Here is an 18,815-nt window from a genome sequence, read left to right as displayed (position 1 = left end):
AGGTGCTGGACGTGGACCGGCTGGACGCGGGCCCCGAGGACGCCCGGCGGGTCGGACGGGGCTCTCAGGGGTCGGAGCTCGACAGGAGGTGGGAAGGCGTGGCCTCGGAGCTGAGGCGCCGCGGCGGCAGGACGAGGTCGGGGGTCTACCAGACGTCGGACGACCCCTCCATGGTGGCGGCCAGGAGACGGTCGGAGCAGGCCGAGGTCAAAGGTCAGACGCACAGGAGCCCGCTGAAGGCCACATTCGTGTGAGGCGCTCGCTCGAGCAGCCGGAAGGTTCCGCAGCTGCTTCCGTCCGTCGCACTCGACGACACCAACTCCTCTGTGTCGTTGCCATGGGAACAACAAGAAGTTCTTGTGAAGAGGCTTCTTTTCTGTAAAATAAAAAAACAAACATGATTTTAAATGACAGCCTGACACCTAGTGGTGACTTTTTATATTCAAACCAACTGAAACCATTTTTCATTAGAAAACTTGAATCAACGCCTTCATTGGCACTGGATAAAATAATAAAACGTTTATAAAATAGTTACATTATATACAACAAAGAGATCGTTTGTATGGAAGTACATCAGGATGTTTAAAGGTTGAATTTAACATCTCAAATGAAAGTTTTACATTTTAATCTGTGTTTAAACATTTAAAAGATTGAATGGTTTCATTTGTTGTTAAGAAGTGGATTTTAAAATACGAATGTTTTTTTTTAACATCTCATCTCATATTTTAATTCCATTAATTCAAAAATAATATCTTTAAATAATTATTATCATAATTCGTAGCTATTTATAAGCGATGGATGTTGTTTTTTTAGTGCCATCATTTGAAATGTTCAATATTCTGATGATACACTTCCATACATTTTAACTTATTATTTTTCTTTTGATACAATGTTTTCAATTTGATATTATTATTATTTGTGTGATTTCCTTGGGAATATACAGTCTAGATTAAAAATAAATAAATAAATAGTTGCCAGGTGATACATTTGGACTGCAGGTGGCGCTGTTAGTCACTTGCGCTGTTTAAATTGACATATATATAATCGCGATAATAGTAGTAACTTTAAGTTTCTTTGCATCATGTGGTAACATCACAACTATCACAAAAACCATACTGAAATGATTAAGAACATTTGTGCGTGAGACCTTGGCTCCCGCATGCGTTTGAGTCATATAATCTACTCTCTGAGGTCCCACCTAAAAACAACAGTGTCTTCGTAAGAGCGAGAACATGTAGGCGTTACAGATTTATACTTTGAATTCACATATGTTTTGATTGTTACGAAAGGTGTGACCGGTCGTTCAGGAGAGACTCAGAGTAGAGCCGAGTCCTACACATGGACCGGTTGAGGTGGTTCTGGCATATTTTTTTCAGGAAGCGTCTGGGCCTGTCCGATCGGGAGGGAAAACCTTGGGTCGGTCCGGAACCGGCTGGTGAGAGTTTGCTCCCAGAAGGCCCGACAGTGATTTACGAGAAGAGTCTGGAGCTCTTCGCTCCGACCGCTGCCTCCGTGACGCCGACACATCCAACACAAAATTCTATTGTTAAGTATTTTCCTTAACATCCTCCCTGATCTCTGTTTTGAAGACAACCTTGAAGGATCATGGGGGGGATTTCCGAGAGACAGAGTTGGTCTTCGTTGATCGTCTCTAATGCCCGAGCTCAGACCAGTTAAGTGAAAGTCCCGACAGTTGTTCTTCTTAATCAAATCATCTCCACAATGAGCTTCAGGGGGGCAACTGCTCTCCATGAGGGGAGGGGCGGGAGAGGGGAGGCTATTTTGAAACCCTGTCTGCAGACGTGAAAAGGGAGGGTGGTCCGGGGTGAGGGGGTGAGGGAGGGGGGTGTCATACACTCACACACAGTTGCACACACAGCTGCTCGGAACCATGTCAGAAGATGACGGACACAGTCGTGTCGGAGGGGCAAGTCAAGTTCCGAGATGGAAAGAAGGTGATTTTCCTGTTCTTCTTTTTTTTTAACTTGCTGTGAACGAGGAGACTTGACGACTGAATACTTGAATTCTCCCACAGTGGAAGTCGCGCTGGGTCGTGGTCCAGAAACCTTCTCCAGTTGCAGGTACAACTATTTATTTAAGAGTTTCAAGTTGAATGAAACTTTCATGAACTCCTCACGTGGAACTTTTCACACGAGAGCTTGTTGAGATTCTGTGTTTAGAGCGGTAAATGTATTTTTAAATACATAATGATGTGTTTTTGAGCAGTTCATTATTAAATTATATCAGATTTTAACATTTACCTCACCTTTTGAGTGAAGTATCTTTGGTTGAAAACTGTTTTTTTTCTAATATTCAAGTCATCTGTGTGTGTGTGTGTGTTCCAAGACTGTCTGTCTGTGCTGGTGTACAAGGACAAGAAGAAAGGGAAGCAGAAGGTTTTTGGACGGAAGGATCCACTCGTTCTGACTCTGGAGGTAAAAGTTGGTTTTGGTTCTTTTTGTGTCAACACTTAAAATCCCTTTTTTTTATTCCAGTGACTGTCGGTGTTGACCGACAAAAGACAAACTAGTAAAAAACTAATATTAAAGCCCTTTTTTGTTTTACTAGAACATTAATTTTTAATCACGTGTCTCAACTTCCTGTAAAACTTGCCGTGTCATTTCACGTGGCCTAACAGAGCTAAAAACAAGCTCAACATTGAATTTTTAGTAGTTTTTTTGCTAGAGCCGCGAAAAATCCTGTTAACGCTTAATATATTTTCTCAAGTAAACTGCTTGAAAAGTTTCCTTTCACAAGTGGCGTTGTTTATTTTAACTTTTTGATGAATTTGTGAAATAAATAAATGTTTTTTTATTTAATTGATGTAATTGAATCGTCATTTTAAAAGAAAACATAAAGAAATTAGTTTTTTTCATGATATTATTTATGGGTTTTTTTCCAACACCATTTTTTCCCCGTGCAATGCTAATGAAAATTGAGCCTGTGCTATCTCACGCTACCTTCAACGCTAATCCCATAATACTTTAAAGTTTTCTACAAATCCGCACCTGACATTAATACAATATCTTTCACTGTGTTTTCACGATACATCAGAAAATGTCATTAAAAAAAAAGTCAATTTGTTTCTGTATCAGGGGATCTGCGGCGTTGAAGCCGGCCCGGGCTACGACGGCGTCTGCTTCACGCTCTCCGTCCTCTGCCTCGCAAACACTCTCATCCTGGGCTTCCGCAATCGAGACGCACTCCAAGCCTGGAGCGGTCGACTTCGATACAGCCTCGGAGAAGGTTGGTTTCTTCTCCGGAGCCCTGCTGCTTTATTGACGGTCATCACGATACCGTGAAGAGGCTGTCGTGGAGCTTCAGTGTGGACACTCTGGAAAGGACTACAGAGTTCATTGTTTCTGACACAATATAACTAAAATAACTCTGTGTATTTACATCTGAAAATCGCATCTGACAAAGTTTCGAATACCTTCTGGCAGTAGATCTTTTTCTTCTGAATGTATATGAGGAGTTTGTTTGTCAACAACATCGTTGATCCCACTTCTGATACCATGTAACGTGTGTGCGAAATTCCCCCATAAGTCACATGGTTTTAACAAACTGCTAATCCAGGCATTTACAATTATTTGTTTTGACCTGAAATAAAGGCAGCTAAGATTTGTGGAGCAAAAAAAAAGTTATGCTAATAATTGTGATGCTAACCATGATGCTAATTTCCATGAAAACATGTTTTGAAAATACACTTTATGTGTGAAAATTTAGATTGATGTTATTGCTCTTGTTGCACTTAAAGGTCATTTTTAAAGAAGAAAACCGACTTATAAGTTTGACTTGATGAACAATAACTGAACAATTTTAGGTGTTATTGTGTCACAAGTTAAATTTAGTATTATTTACTATTAAAGTACCTGAACGCATCATTTAACCATAATCAAGGTTTCAACTATTTAACAAATCCTTTGATTTATTCAATAAATCCAAATTTCAAACTAAATGATCCATTACTTATTTCTGATGAATGTATTTTTTTTTAAGAACTTCTGCTGATGCTCGAGAATATTCAGTTACCATCAGGTCGTGAAGAAATTATTTCCTCAAACTCTCTCGCGCTTCAGTCCACAGCTTCAGCATCAACGTGGAGTCCGGTACCAAACTGCAGAGTGGACCCGCCACGCTCCACCTGTGCAACAACCTGCTGACCCTCAGCCGGAGCCTCCCCCCCATCGTCTTCGGCTACTGGAAGTTGTCGGCGCTGCGACGCTACGGCGCCGTGCCCAACGGGTTCGTGTTCGAGGGCGGGACTCGCTGCGGATACTGTGAGTTTGCTCGCTTTAAACATTTTCATTTAGAGAATGAGCTTCTTGACGACCAGAACAAGTTCAGACACGAGAAGAAAAACATCCTTCTTGACACGAGTGAAATCGAGATTCTAAGATGCATGTTTTTTTCTGATGACTCGGCTGTTTTGTACCCGAACGACCCTCGAGTCGTTCCTCACACCTGAGCAGGGCCGGGTCTAGACAGGCATGAGGGGGCAGCCACAAATCTAGAGGGGGCATTGTGCTGTTACTTACTTACTTACATGTAAGTTTGAGGGGTCACAACATTTATTTGAGGGGGCCAGGCCCCCTCTTGCCCCTGCCTAGACACGGCCCTGCACCTGAGAATGACTTGTGTTCTTCTCAGAAAGTAGGCTGTGGCTCCAGCAGGGATAACTTGGAGTCTCGGTTTCAGCAAACGTCTATAAATACATTCGGCCATTTAAAAGCTTTCTCTCGCCGCAGCGCAGCCGATGGCATTCTTCAGTCCGGACTCGTGCGCACATCACCCTGCAGCGACCGAGGCTGACAGACAGATTAGAGAGTCAACGATGCTGCTGTCGTTCCTGACTGGACACAAAGATTAAGCCGCGTCTTAGTTTCGCGTTCGACATGTTTATTTGTATTTGAGAAGATCCCGTCAGACGCTCATCTGTCTGTCAGGCTAGTTTGGGGAAACATGGATCTGCTCGTTTCTGCAGGGAAACAAACCCTCAGTCCATCCCATAACCCTCCTGTGAATGATGGATGAACAGATGTATGGATGGATAGATGCTTGGTTAACTGATGGAAGGGCTGGGTGGAAGAATGGATGGATGGATGAATGGAAAATGTAAATATGTATGAAAGTATGGTTGAATTGATGGATGTATTAATAAATAGATGGATGGATGATGGCTTGATGGATCGAATGATAGGTGAATGGATGGATGGAAAAATTGATAGATCGATAAATGAGTAGATAAATTGATGGATGGTAATTTTACATACAAAGGGATTGATGGAAAAATAGACTGATAGATGGATAGAAAAGTTAACCTATAGGTGATAGATTGGATGGAAAATTGACACATGATGATGAATTGATGGATGGATAAAGAAATTGATTGATAGATGAATGGTTGGATGGATGGATGGGAACATTACATATGTAAAGATGAAAGGATAAATTGATGAATGGATGGATAAATGAATGGATTGATGGATGAATGAATAGACATATGAACATATAGAATGGACCGAAAATGAGGCATGGAACTAAATTGATGAACAGATGGATGAAAAAAAATCGACAGATGAATGAAAGGATAGATTAACCAATGAAAGTAAAATGTACATATAAAAGGATAGATGGATAAATTGATGGACGAATGATGGATTGATAGATAACCAAATTATAGATTAATGAATGAATGGATGGATGGAAAAAAATGATTCATCGATAAATGAGTAGATAAATGGATGGATGGAAAGTTTACATATGAAAAGATGAAAATAAAAGAGAAAAAGGTGAATAATGGATAGACTGGTGGATTGAAATATTGACATAACGATGGATAATTAATTGATGGATGGATGGATGGATGAAGAAATTGACATATAGATGGATGGATGAATTGAAGGATGGATAAAGAAATGGATTGATAGATTGATGAATGGAAACATTACAGATGTAATGATGAAAGGATACATTACTGAATGGATAGATAAACTGATAGATGTATTGATGAATAAATTCATGGATGTATAAACGAATGGATTGATGGATGAATGAATAGACACATGAATAGATAGAATGGATAGAAAATGTTTATATAGATGAAGGAATGGATAAATAGATAAATAGATGAATAGATCGACGAAGAAATCGACCGATGAATGAAAGTATAGATTAACTGATGGAGGGAAATGAGTGATGGATAGAAAGATGTATAGACGGATAGATGGATAGATGGATAGATGGATAGATGGATAGATGGATAGATGGATAGATGGATAGATGGATAGATAGATGGAAAGATAGATAGATAGATAGATAGATAGATGGATAGATAGATAGATAGATAGATAGATAGATAGATAGATAGATAGATAGATAGATAGATAGATAGATAGATAGATAGATAGATAGATAGATAGATAGATAGATAGATAGATAGATAGATAGATAGATAGATAGATAGATAGATAGATAGATAGATAGATAGATAGATAGATAGATGGATGTATGGATTGATGGAAAGATGGATGGATAGATGCATAGATAGATAGATAGATAGATAGATAGATAGTTTGAACTGTTTTTATTAAGTGAACAATTTTTAAATTTCAAAGTTGTGTAACCTTCTCAAGGAGGCGTGTGTGTTGTGGAGACTTCAGACTCCATGTTGTGTTGCTGGTGTGTGCCAAGACCTGCCAGTTGCCGGTTCAACTCTGGCTCGGGTGTAAATGAGGTCAGTGTGTTCTGTAATGGAGGATGTTTGGAGAGGAGCCGACGTCTTAGCTCGGCAGATATTTACGGGCTTATCGGGGTTCACACGTGTTCGCCCGCCGCCCGCCAGGACGCTCACACACACATATTCTGACGCACACGCTGGAGAGTTGTCAAAAAGTTCCACAAAATGACACACACAAATACACACACTTTGATGGAATGTTTTCTGCTAAAAGAACGACTGACATCTTTCCTCAAAACCCACGAATGTCAAAGGCAGCCGGTCAAACGTTATTTAAACGGAACCCATTTACAACTGAAGTGCTCTTCTCCTCTTTTAATAAGAGACAGCAGCTGTTTGAAAGGTCCTCACAACGTCAGCAGACATGTACCTGTGTGTCTGTTCCTGCCTTTCCAGGAACATGACAGCGCACAACATCTAACCCACCTTTAGCTTGTCCGATTGGCCGCCCGACACCTGGTGATACTACTACTATAAAGTGGATATATCCATAATGCGCTTGATTACTGTTAATTACGATTTGAATTTTTCACAATAAAAACATTTATATTAGTGTTTTTGCTTCTGAAGCAGCAGCAGTGAGAGGCCATACAAGTGACTCCCGACAATTGACCTATTTTAGTGGAGTTTTAAGACTAAAATGTACAATTAAATTGACATATAGATGAATGATTGATGTAATATTGACATATTGTTAGATGTAAAATTGACATATGGATGGATATAAAATTGACATATGGATGGATATAAAATTTACATATGGATGGATGTAAAATTGAAATATGGATGGATGTAAAATTGACATATGGATGGATGTTAAATTGACATATGGATGGATGTTAAATTGACATATGGATGGATGTTAAATTGACATATGGATGGATGTTAAATTGACATATGGATGGATGTAAAATTGACATATGGATTGATGTTAAATTGACATATGGATTGATGTAAAATTGACATATGGATGGATGTTAAATTGACATATGGATGGATGTTAAATTGACATATGGATTGATGTTAAATTGACATATGGATGGATGTTAAATTGACATATGGATGGATGTTAAATTGACATATGGATTGATGTTAAATTGACATATGGATTGATGTTAAATTGACATATGGATGGATGTTAAATTGACATATGGATTGATGTTAAATTGACATATGGATTGATGTTAAATTGACATATGGATGGATGTTAAATTGACATATGGATTGATGTTAAATTGACATATGGATGGATGTTAAATTGACATATGGATTGATGTTAAATTGACATATGGATTGATGTTAAATTGACATATGGATGGATGTTAAATTGACATATGGATGGATGTTAAATTGACATATGGATGGATGTTAAATTGACATATGGATAGATGTTAAATTGACATATGGATGGATGTTAAATTGACATATGGATTGATGTTAAATTGACATATGGATAGATGTTAAATTGACATATGGATGGATGTTAAATTGACATATGGATGGATGTTAAATTGACATATGGATGGATGTTAAATTGACATATGGATGGATGTTAAATTGACATATGGATGGATGTTAAATTGACATATGGATTGATGTTAAATTGACATATGGATTGATGTTAAATTGACATATGGATAGATGTTAAATTGACATATGGATGGATGTTAAATTGACATATGGATTGATGTAAAATTTACATATGGATGGATGTTAAATTGACATATGGATGGATGTTAAATTGACATATGGATTGATGTTAAATTGACATATGGATGGATGTTAAATTGACATATGGATTGATGTTAAATTGACATATGGATGGATGTTAAATTGACATATGGATGGATGTTAAATTGACATATGGATTGATGTTAAATTGACATATGGATGGATGTTAAATTGACATATGGATGGATGTTAAATTGACATATGGTTGGATGTTAAATTGACATATGGATGGATGTTAAATTGACATATGGATGGATGTTAAATTGACATATGTATTGATGTTAAATTGACATATGGATGAATGTTAAATTGACATATGGATTGATGTTAAATTGACATATGGATGGATGTTAAATTGACATATGGATGGATGTTAAATTGACATATGGATTGATGTTAAATTGACATATGGATGGATGTTAAATTGACATATGGATTGATGTTAAATTGACATATGGATGGATGTTAAATTGACATATGGATGGATGTTAAATTGACATATGGATTGATGTTAAATTGACATATGGATAGATGTTAAATTGACATATGGATGGATGTTAAATTGACATATGGATTGATGTTAAATTGACATATGGATTGATGTTAAATTGACATATGGATGGATGTTAAATTGACATATGGATGGATGTTAAATTGACATATGGATGGATGTTAAATTGACATATGGATGGATATTAAATTGACATATGGATGGATGTTAAATTGACATATGGATGGATGTTAAATTGACATATGGATGGATGTTAAATTGACATATGGATTGATGTTAAATTGACATATGGATGGAGTTTAAATTGACATATGGATGGATGTTAAATTGACATATGGATGGATGTTAAATTGACATATGGATGGATGTTAAATTGACATATGGATGGATGTTAAATTGACATATGGATGGATGTTAAATTGACATATGGATGGATGTTAAATTGACATATGGATGGATGTTAAATTGACATATGGATGGATGTTAAATTGACATATGGATGGATGTTAAATTGATATATGGATGGATGTTAAATTGACATATGGATGGATGTTAAATTGACATATGGATGGATGTTAAATTGACATATGGATTGATTTTAAATTGACATATGGATGGATGTTAAATTGACATATGGATGGATGTTAAATTGACATATGGATGAATGTTAAATTGACATATGGATGGATGTTAAATTGACATATGGATGGATGTTAAATTGACATATGGATTGATGTTAAATTGACATATGGATTGATGTTAAATTGACATATGGATAGATGTTAAATTGACATATGGATGGATGTTAAATTGACATATGGATTGATGTAAAATTTACATATGGATGGATGTTAAATTGACATATGGATGGATGTTAAATTGACATATGGATTGATGTTAAATTGACATATGGATGGATGTTAAATTGACATATGGATTGATGTTAAATTGACATATGGATGGATGTTAAATTGACATATGGATGGATGTTAAATTGACATATGGATTGATGTTAAATTGACATATGGATGGATGTTAAATTGACATATGGATGGATGTTAAATTGACATATGGTTGGATGTTAAATTGACATATGGATGGATGTTAAATTGACATATGGATGGATGTTAAATTGACATATGTATTGATGTTAAATTGACATATGGATGAATGTTAAATTGACATATGGATTGATGTTAAATTGACATATGGATGGATGTTAAATTGACATATGGATGGATGTTAAATTGACATATGGATTGATGTTAAATTGACATATGGATGGATGTTAAATTGACATATGGATTGATGTTAAATTGACATATGGATGGATGTTAAATTGACATATGGATGGATGTTAAATTGACATATGGATTGATGTTAAATTGACATATGGATAGATGTTAAATTGACATATGGATGGATGTTAAATTGACATATGGATTGATGTTAAATTGACATATGGATTGATGTTAAATTGACATATGGATGGATGTTAAATTGACATATGGATGGATGTTAAATTGACATATGGATGGATGTTAAATTGACATATGGATGGATATTAAATTGACATATGGATGGATGTTAAATTGACATATGGATGGATGTTAAATTGACATATGGATGGATGTTAAATTGACATATGGATTGATGTTAAATTGACATATGGATGGAGTTTAAATTGACATATGGATGGATGTTAAATTGACATATGGATGGATGTTAAATTGACATATGGATGGATGTTAAATTGACATATGGATGGATGTTAAATTGACATATGGATGGATGTTAAATTGACATATGGATGGATGTTAAATTGACATATGGATGGATGTTAAATTGACATGTGGATGGATGTTAAATTGACATATGGATGGATGTTAAATTGATATATGGATGGATGTTAAATTGACATATGGATGGATGTTAAATTGACATATGGATGGATGTTAAATTGACATATGGATTGATTTTAAATTGACATATGGATGGATGTTAAATTGACATATGGATGGATGTTAAATTGACATATGGATGAATGTTAAATTGACATATGGATGGATGTTAAATTGACATATGGATGGATGTTAAATTGACATATGGATGGATGTTAAATTGACATATGGATGGATGTTAAATTGACATATGGATGGATGTTAAATTGACATATGGATGGATGTTAAATTGACATATGGATGGATGTTGAATTGACATATGGATGGATGTTAAATTGACATATGGATGGATGTTAAATTGACATATGGATGGATGTTAAATTGACATATGGATGGATGTTAAATTGACATATGGATGGATGTTAAATTGACATATGGATGGATGTTAAATTGACATATGGATGGATGTTAAATTGACATATGGATGGATGTTAAATTGACATATGGATGGATGTTAAATTGACATATGGATGGATGTTAAATTGACATATGGATGGATGTTAAATTGACATATGGATGGATGTTAAATTGACATATGGATGGATGTTAAATTGACATATGGATGGATGTTAAATTGACATATGGATGAATGTTAAATTGACATATGGATGGATGTTAAATTGACATATGGATGGATGTTAAATTGACATATGGATGGATGTTAAATTGACATATGGATGGATGTTAAATTGACATATGGATGGATGTTAAATTGACATATGGATGGATGTTAAATTGACATATGGATGGATGTTAAATTGACATATGGATTGATGTTAAATTGACATATGGATGGATGTTAAATTGACATATGGATGGATGTTAAATTGACATATGGATTGATGTTAAATTGACATATGGATGGATGTTAAATTGACATATGGATGGATGTTAAATTGACATATGGATGGATGTTAAATTGACATATGGATGAATGTTAAATTGACATATGGATGGATGTTAAATTGACATATGGATGGATGTTAAATTGACATATGGATGGATGTTAAATTGACATATGGATGGATGTTAAATTGACATATGGATGGATGTTAAATTGACATATGGATGGATGTTAAATTGACATATGGATGGATGTTAAATTGACATATGGATTGATGTTAAATTGACATATGGATGGATGTTAATGTGACACATTGATGGATGGAAAACTAACATATTGATAATAAGATTAAAATAAATGATTATAGGCTCATACATACAGTAAAGCGGGCGCACTAGAATCACACTGAACCAAACAATCTAAAACTTTAACTGGATTTGTTTAACAATTTTCCTACTTGTTTTTTCTGCCTCACTCTGAAGCTGCAGCTCTAGCAAGTTATAATCCGGTGTCAGCAGACGCTTTTTTGGTCTTTTGTGGCCTTGTCAAAGGAACTAATATTTGTGCTGATTCAGCAGAAGGAACAAGAGCGTTGTGATCGATAACGCCCAATCAGATGCAGCGAGTCGAACCATTACTCGGCTCTTTGTGAAAGATTTTCCATTACATTTCTATTCCTTTATTCAAAAGTCTTTTCCTCTTTTGGACTCGACAGACGCTCGGCATGGATCCAGAATTTTTAACATCTCACCTCAGTGACGGTTCGTACAGAGCTTGTGATGTTTCTCCCCTCAGGGGCCGGCGTCTTCTTCTTGTCCTGCTCTGAAGGAGAGAACATCAGCTTCTTGGTCGACTGCATCGTCAGGGGAATCACTCCGAGCAAACTTCCGCACGGACTCCAGCCTGTGCTGCCAGGTACTTACACTCCAGTCTCTCTTGAGGTGAAGTTAACAAAAAAATAACCATCTGGATCCATGAACCTTTTGAAGGTGGAGTTTCAGTGTTTTTTTGTTTGCATAGTACTGCCCCCTGCTGTCCCCTTTTTGAGCTTATTGCAATTATCTTTAATGTTGTATTTAAAAAAACAAACACATACTGTATAACATTTTGTGGCTAATGGGGGTCGTCGTTGTTTCTGCTGACTCATCAATTAGTGATTTCCTCTTTGATTTTTGTTGGCTGTGGTTTTTCAAAACTAACTTCGTTCATGTTTTTGACTATGTGTATATCGTAGCGTACGTCTAAGTGTGAAACAATCAATCGCTTGAAAAAGAAAGTGGTTTAGATCTTGAAAACACATTAAAAACAGTAGAGTAAGCACTGAGATGATGCATACCACCTCCAAGGAGCCTATAAACCACAACATACAATTAAACAAATAACATCACTTTCAAGAATTGTAAAACAACAAATCCTTCCAATACTCCGTGACCCCAGATGGACCACAGAAAGTAGATCGGTTTCGTTATTATTATATTCTTTAAATGTGTGTATTTGTGGTGACTGACACCTGTCGAACCGTAATTCACTTTTGCGTTTGACTCTCAAACTTTACCGACTGTTGAGTCGGAGGTCGCCGGGTCGAGTCACGCATACAGAACCACCCGTTCTGCAGCCCCTCGGGTCAGTCCAGGGGATTAGTGGGTCCAGCCTTTGCGTGTGACTCGTGTGTTGTTGACATGTGCAGCTAATTTCAGAGGCATGTTGAGGAGACACAGTGAGTGAGACACGAGCGCTCATGACATGGGTCGATACACTGGCATTCAACCAACAACTCTTTGGCAACTTTTAACATTATTTAAGATCCAAAAGCGCCGAGACAGACCATACCTCCCCCAAGGGCCTAATTGTACATGACTTTACGAAACAAAAACAAATGAAAGAAACAAAGTATAGGATTAAAAACGTCTGTTCCTGACCAGAAATCGACCTGAGCCTTAACCACTAGACCACCAGGAAGTTTGCTGTGTAGAATTTTCTTTCTACTGAACCTTAATAGAACCAAAACGTAAAAAAAACAATTCTCTTTGATATTTGTATTGATTAATTTTTTCTCCTTTTTTTGTTTTCCGTGGACTTTAACAATAAAATAAAAAAAAATCTATCAGATTCTTCGTACTTATAAGGTGTATTGTTGAGTTTTAAAATTACGTTTTTTACATTTTTTTCTTGTTGATAATCAGTTTTGTATAACTTATTATTAACGAGTATTTTGGGGGATACTGAATACACTGAAAAAAAACAAAAAAATGTTGTACCTCTAGATCGAACCCTCAAAATTTCCTACAGTTTTTAAATATGTATATCGGTGTCATCAGAATATTGAATGGTTGAATTGAAAAAATGTTTATTAATGAAATGCTGTTTTTTTTTAATTAATGTTTGTGTTCTTTTTTCTTCTTTTACACATATAGTTTTATATTGTTATTGCAATAATTTAAAAATAAATGTATTAAATGAAATAGTTTTTCATGTGAGGCCTTTTAAATTCAGTATATAATTATTGCTACAATAGTTCCAACAGACCAATAGAGCTACTTGGTCACATGATCGCCTGTGTGTCCCGTGATTGGCTAAAAGTTCAGTTAGCGCTGTACTCCTTTGCTATTGTCTGTTGGGAAATGATATCAACATTTTTATATTTAATATAAATTATATTCGGATAATACTCAGATTGTTGAATTAAAATATGGGAAAAACATATTTTAATACTAAAATTATTGAATTAAAAATTTAAAAACAAAGATTAATTATTGAAGCAAAAAAAAACAATGACATTAATAAACATAAAAACTATTTTAAATGTTAAATTCGAAGATATACTTTCATCAATATGTTCAGGATTTTTCTTGAGGTGGTAAAAAGTGAGATCTTTAGCTAAAATAACAAAAATATCTTATTGGTGTCTAAAGCTGTCGCCTTGGCAACCGAGGGACTTCTTCACTTTCGTTTCTTCGCCAAAAAGAAAAAAGTCAGAGCTGAGGAATTAACTCCGATATGAGGCCGTGGTTCTCGTCAGACCTTAGCGGGTCGAGCGCTGTTTGATTTATTCCTGCGATCAACGCTCGGAATCCATCAACACACCAGACATCCCAGAGGAAACATGCAGCAGCTAAACTTGAACTTCTGCGAATGTGCCAACCTGCCGGCAGCAGGGGCCCGCGGCTAAAGATAGCGCCGGCGTTAGCAAATGTTAGTCGACACCTGACGTCGTAGTGAGGAAACTTGGCATCCGGGGCCTCGCTGGTCCAGAGGCCGCGATCCTGGAGGCTCAACCCTCGACACACATTCACACAAACCCCCAACACACACACACACACACACACACACACACACACACACACACACACACACACACACACACACACACACACACACACACACACACACACACACACACACACACACACACACACACATTTCTCAGTGAATAAAGCGCTGACATTAGGAGAGGAAGTGCTACATTGATCTTATATTAAATGGTTATGGCGCCTCCTCTGGGAGAGGTCGTATTTACAACACTGTTTGTCTTCTGGTGTAATATCACAAGTTGTTTCCAAACACACTTGCTAGACTAGTAACACACATTGATTCCATTTTATCGACAATGATTGCGATTCTTAACTTGCTTTGAAAAATGCTGTTTTTAAAAAATTCCCGTGGTTGGCGTCTGAAGTTTCCACCTCAATAACACATGTAGCCTTAAAAAGCCTGTATTTAAACGATATACAAATATATATATTTCTATTTTTTCAGTTTCTTTTCATCATTTTTGAAGATCCTTTTACTTTTTTTAATTTGTTTAAAGTTCTTTTTTTTTATAATGCACAGATTAAATTTCCTCTTTTTTCCATTTAGGATTTTTTCTTTAAATCAGAGGGAAAAATATAAACAACACACGTTGTATACATGTCAATACACGTCTTCTTTTCTAATTAAATATTTAATATTACCTCTTTTTTATACTTTTTTCGGAAAATGTCAGTCACATACTTGTTCACCTACTTAATGAATGAGATTTAAAATAATAATAATGGAATACATTTAATAAAAAACTTTCAAATTCAACGAAAAAGGTTTACATCTTTGTGAAAACATATATTATTTATCTGTTCCATGTTGATCCTTCTCTTTTAAGAGTAAAAACAAAGAATTGTTGTTTAAAACAGGGTTGTTTTTTTACATACAGCTCACATGTGCTAGTCAATATATATTTATATTATATATATATATATATATATATATATATATATATATATTATAAATCTTTTTTATATGCATATGCCTTGAAACACTGTTAACTTGGACACACATGCTATTATCTGTCTTGATTAATCAGTTTTACTTTTGGTCTTGACATATTTTAATGGCACATTCACATGTTTTACAAATAGTGTTGAAATAAATTATTTTAAATAAATAAATAAAACTGTCTCTAATATAATAGTCACTTTTATGAATTCATTATTTTCTTTGTTGGTCCAGGAGCTCCTCATGCAGATCCAGTTTTGACTGAAGAACGCCTGGACCAGGAGGCGTCGGAGCTGGAGAAGAGGCTCAGCATGTTGTCCATGTGCAGCCTGGCGAGCAGCTCAGGTACGACGACAGCGACTGATCGGATACAAACGCATCAAATATTTCCCGCTCGCCGTGACATCGAGATTGACGAGCTGTCCGTCATCAATCATAGTCTGGAGGAGTTTGAGTCATAATTATGATCATTTCACACGAGTGGAAGCAACAACCTTGGATTCATCCTCCTTTAGAAGTTCTTATCTTCCCAATACTTGCAGTTTTTTTGTTTATGTTTTTATCATAATTCATCCAATAATTGTTCTACTTTTTGATCAAATTGATAGTTGTTGACGTTGTTGATTTTAGGTTAAAAAAAGAAATGAAGCTAAATGTTTGATAAAATATTTTGTCTAGTATATTTCAGTGCCTTTTTTTTAAGGGAGGTTTAGACTGTGAGTTAAATTTTGTGTTTTTATCTATAGCCACAAATCAACGTTAGAATGATTGTAGCGACATTTTTATTTCCTTTTGAAAAAAGAAAATCTTGTTTTTTTAACTTCTACATAGAGTTAAATGTTCTTTTTTTTTAAATTTCTGGATTGTTTCTCATCAATTGTTTACACCTGAAAAGGTTTTAGTTTGAAAGCTCAGACTTTTTAAAACTCTGAGTGTCTCGACTAAAAACAAAAAACTGAAACAAAACCTGTACATGCAAAGACAAATCTTTCTGTTACGTGTTAAAATGCATTTAATAAAAAAAGTGTTTTCTTCCCCACAGCGTCCACCTACAGCTGCAGCACATCCGTTGCCGGGGACGACCACAGCAGCATCTCCAGCTCTTCCTCCAGCCAATCGGAGACGAGCCACGGCAAGAAACTTCCCTTCTGGGCCGATCCGTTGTCCAGGCTCCACCTTCCCTCCGAGACGGCGTCCGGCTCCTCCACGCCCCTGAAGGTCATGACCTGCTCGGACGACCGGCTGTACGTGGCGGGCGGCGGCGGCTCGGCGACCCGACCCCCGACCTCCCACCTGCGGGGCCTCCACGACAGCGGGAGGCAGAGCTCGCTGGACAGCGGGATCGGGAACGTCTCGGGAAGTCAGTCTTCGCACACGGGAAGCGTCTCCTCCAGTCAGGAAATCACGAGTCAAGAAGAAGAGTTCGGGTCCTTCCTCAGCTTACCAGTGGCCCCGCCGTCCTCGCCTCCTCCTCCCCCGTCGTCGGCCTCGCCCTGTGACGAGTACAGAGTTCCCAGCGTCCTCAGCCTGCACTACGACACGCCCCGGAGCGTGCTGGAGGCGTCCCAGCGCTCCAGGAGCCAGAGGTCCATCAGCTCCTCGCGCTCCTGGGGCAGCGAGAGGGCGCCCCCTCTGGACACCGAGAGAACCAACACCCCTTTCGCTGAGGTATTTGTGAAGATAACACACAACCGGTGACAGAACTGTTGTATCTACGTGACGACATTAGACATTTAAATTTAGTTTAGTAGAATTGTTGACAAAATGTTTTATGAGTTACATGTTTCATTACTGCGTAATAACAGTTTGATTCAGTGCAGGCAAGAATAAGGCTCAGGGGCCACATGAGGATAAAGCTAATTATTTCAAGCTATTCATTACTAGTTTTACTCTTAATATACTTAACTTTCCTCCTGTGTCTTTTGCATTTCTTGCTTCTTAAAAAACATTTAAAAACATAATTTAACATGTTTTATGTTAAAATAAAATATAGAAAACAAAAGTTTAATAACATTGTACTTCGTATCAATTCATACTCGTATCAGGGTTTTCTTTCTTCTTACTTTCTCTCTTTCTCTCTACGTGACGGTTATTTCCTTAAAACAATTACATAAATAAGTATTCATAAGTAGCAGTATTTATTTTTTTGTTCGTAGCAGTAGGACTTGTAACATTTCTAAACCAAAATTGCTCTAAAGAAAGTAACTTTCCAACTCATTTTCTAACTCATTGAATGCACCGGGGTCGGTATTAGAACGCCGCTCTCTCTTCGTCTCACTCCCTCTCAGTGAACTAATCACTGCAGCTGCGTGTGTTTAGCGAGCGTCTCGTGGTCCGGCATCATCATCTCTAAACGATGATATAAAAAGCCGCTTTAAACGATATTAAATGGAGCCTCCATGCCCGACTTGTTTCCCCCTGAGAGTTCTGATTTCCCCGGCCAACATTTACATTCCCTAATTCTTCCTGATCCCTCGGTGTTTGTTAAGCCCTCGGCGGCGTTCAATCTTCCGGATCTAATAAACCGAGGGTTCCTGAGCGATTCCTCGCGAGGATTTCCTAAGATGAGCTCTGGAAGAAGTTGTGAGAGCAAACTTTCCAGCGTCTCCAATGATAGATGTTCAGAAACTTTAATGTCGACATTTTTTTAGTGACATTAATTCAATTATATATATTTTCTAGTCCCTCATATATGTGGATTAAACAAGAAAATATATTTAAGTTTGCAGAGTTAATATAGTGTGTGTTCTTCACACACACCTGAGCACACACACACAC

The 18,815-nt window shown here is 36.9% G+C and overlaps 1 protein-coding gene across 1 annotated transcript; it reads left to right on the top strand.

Moving 5' to 3' along the window:
• Window positions 1–1,878: 1,878 nt before the first annotated feature.
• Window positions 1,879–17,735, top strand: dok7b (docking protein 7b). Its single transcript, XM_087786003.1, has 8 exons — window positions 1,879–1,955; window positions 2,036–2,081; window positions 2,347–2,435; window positions 3,096–3,246; window positions 4,080–4,280; window positions 12,582–12,701; window positions 16,272–16,382; window positions 17,080–17,735. The coding sequence occupies exons 1-8, from the start codon at window positions 1,902–1,904 to the stop codon at window positions 17,733–17,735; spliced, it is 1,428 nt and encodes a 475-aa protein (XP_087642129.1). The 5' UTR covers window positions 1,879–1,901.
• The last annotated feature ends 1,080 nt before the right edge of the window (window positions 17,736–18,815 follow it).

Source organism: Callionymus lyra, chromosome 1, assembly GCF_982586985.1.
Source record: "Callionymus lyra chromosome 1, fCalLyr1.hap1.1, whole genome shotgun sequence".
In the NCBI taxonomy this organism is placed as follows: domain Eukaryota; kingdom Metazoa; phylum Chordata; class Actinopteri; order Syngnathiformes; family Callionymidae; genus Callionymus; species Callionymus lyra.
Note: the sequence above shows the minus strand (reverse complement) of the source record. Positions and strands in the feature narration are given on the sequence as shown.

What these genes read in the sequence shown, in the direction of transcription:
- dok7b (XM_087786003.1), top strand. Translation starts at nt 1,902, where the DNA reads ATGACGGACACAGTCGTGTCGGAGGGGCAAGTCAAGTTCCGAGATGGA. An exon ending in GAAACCTTCTCCAGTTGCAG is followed by an intron (nt 2,082 to 2,346) that starts GTACAACTATTT and finishes GTGTGTTCCAAG; the next exon opens with ACTGTCTGTCTGTGCTGGTG. An exon ending in CAGCCTGGCGAGCAGCTCAG is followed by an intron (nt 16,383 to 17,079) that starts GTACGACGACAG and finishes TCTTCCCCACAG; the next exon opens with CGTCCACCTACAGCTGCAGC.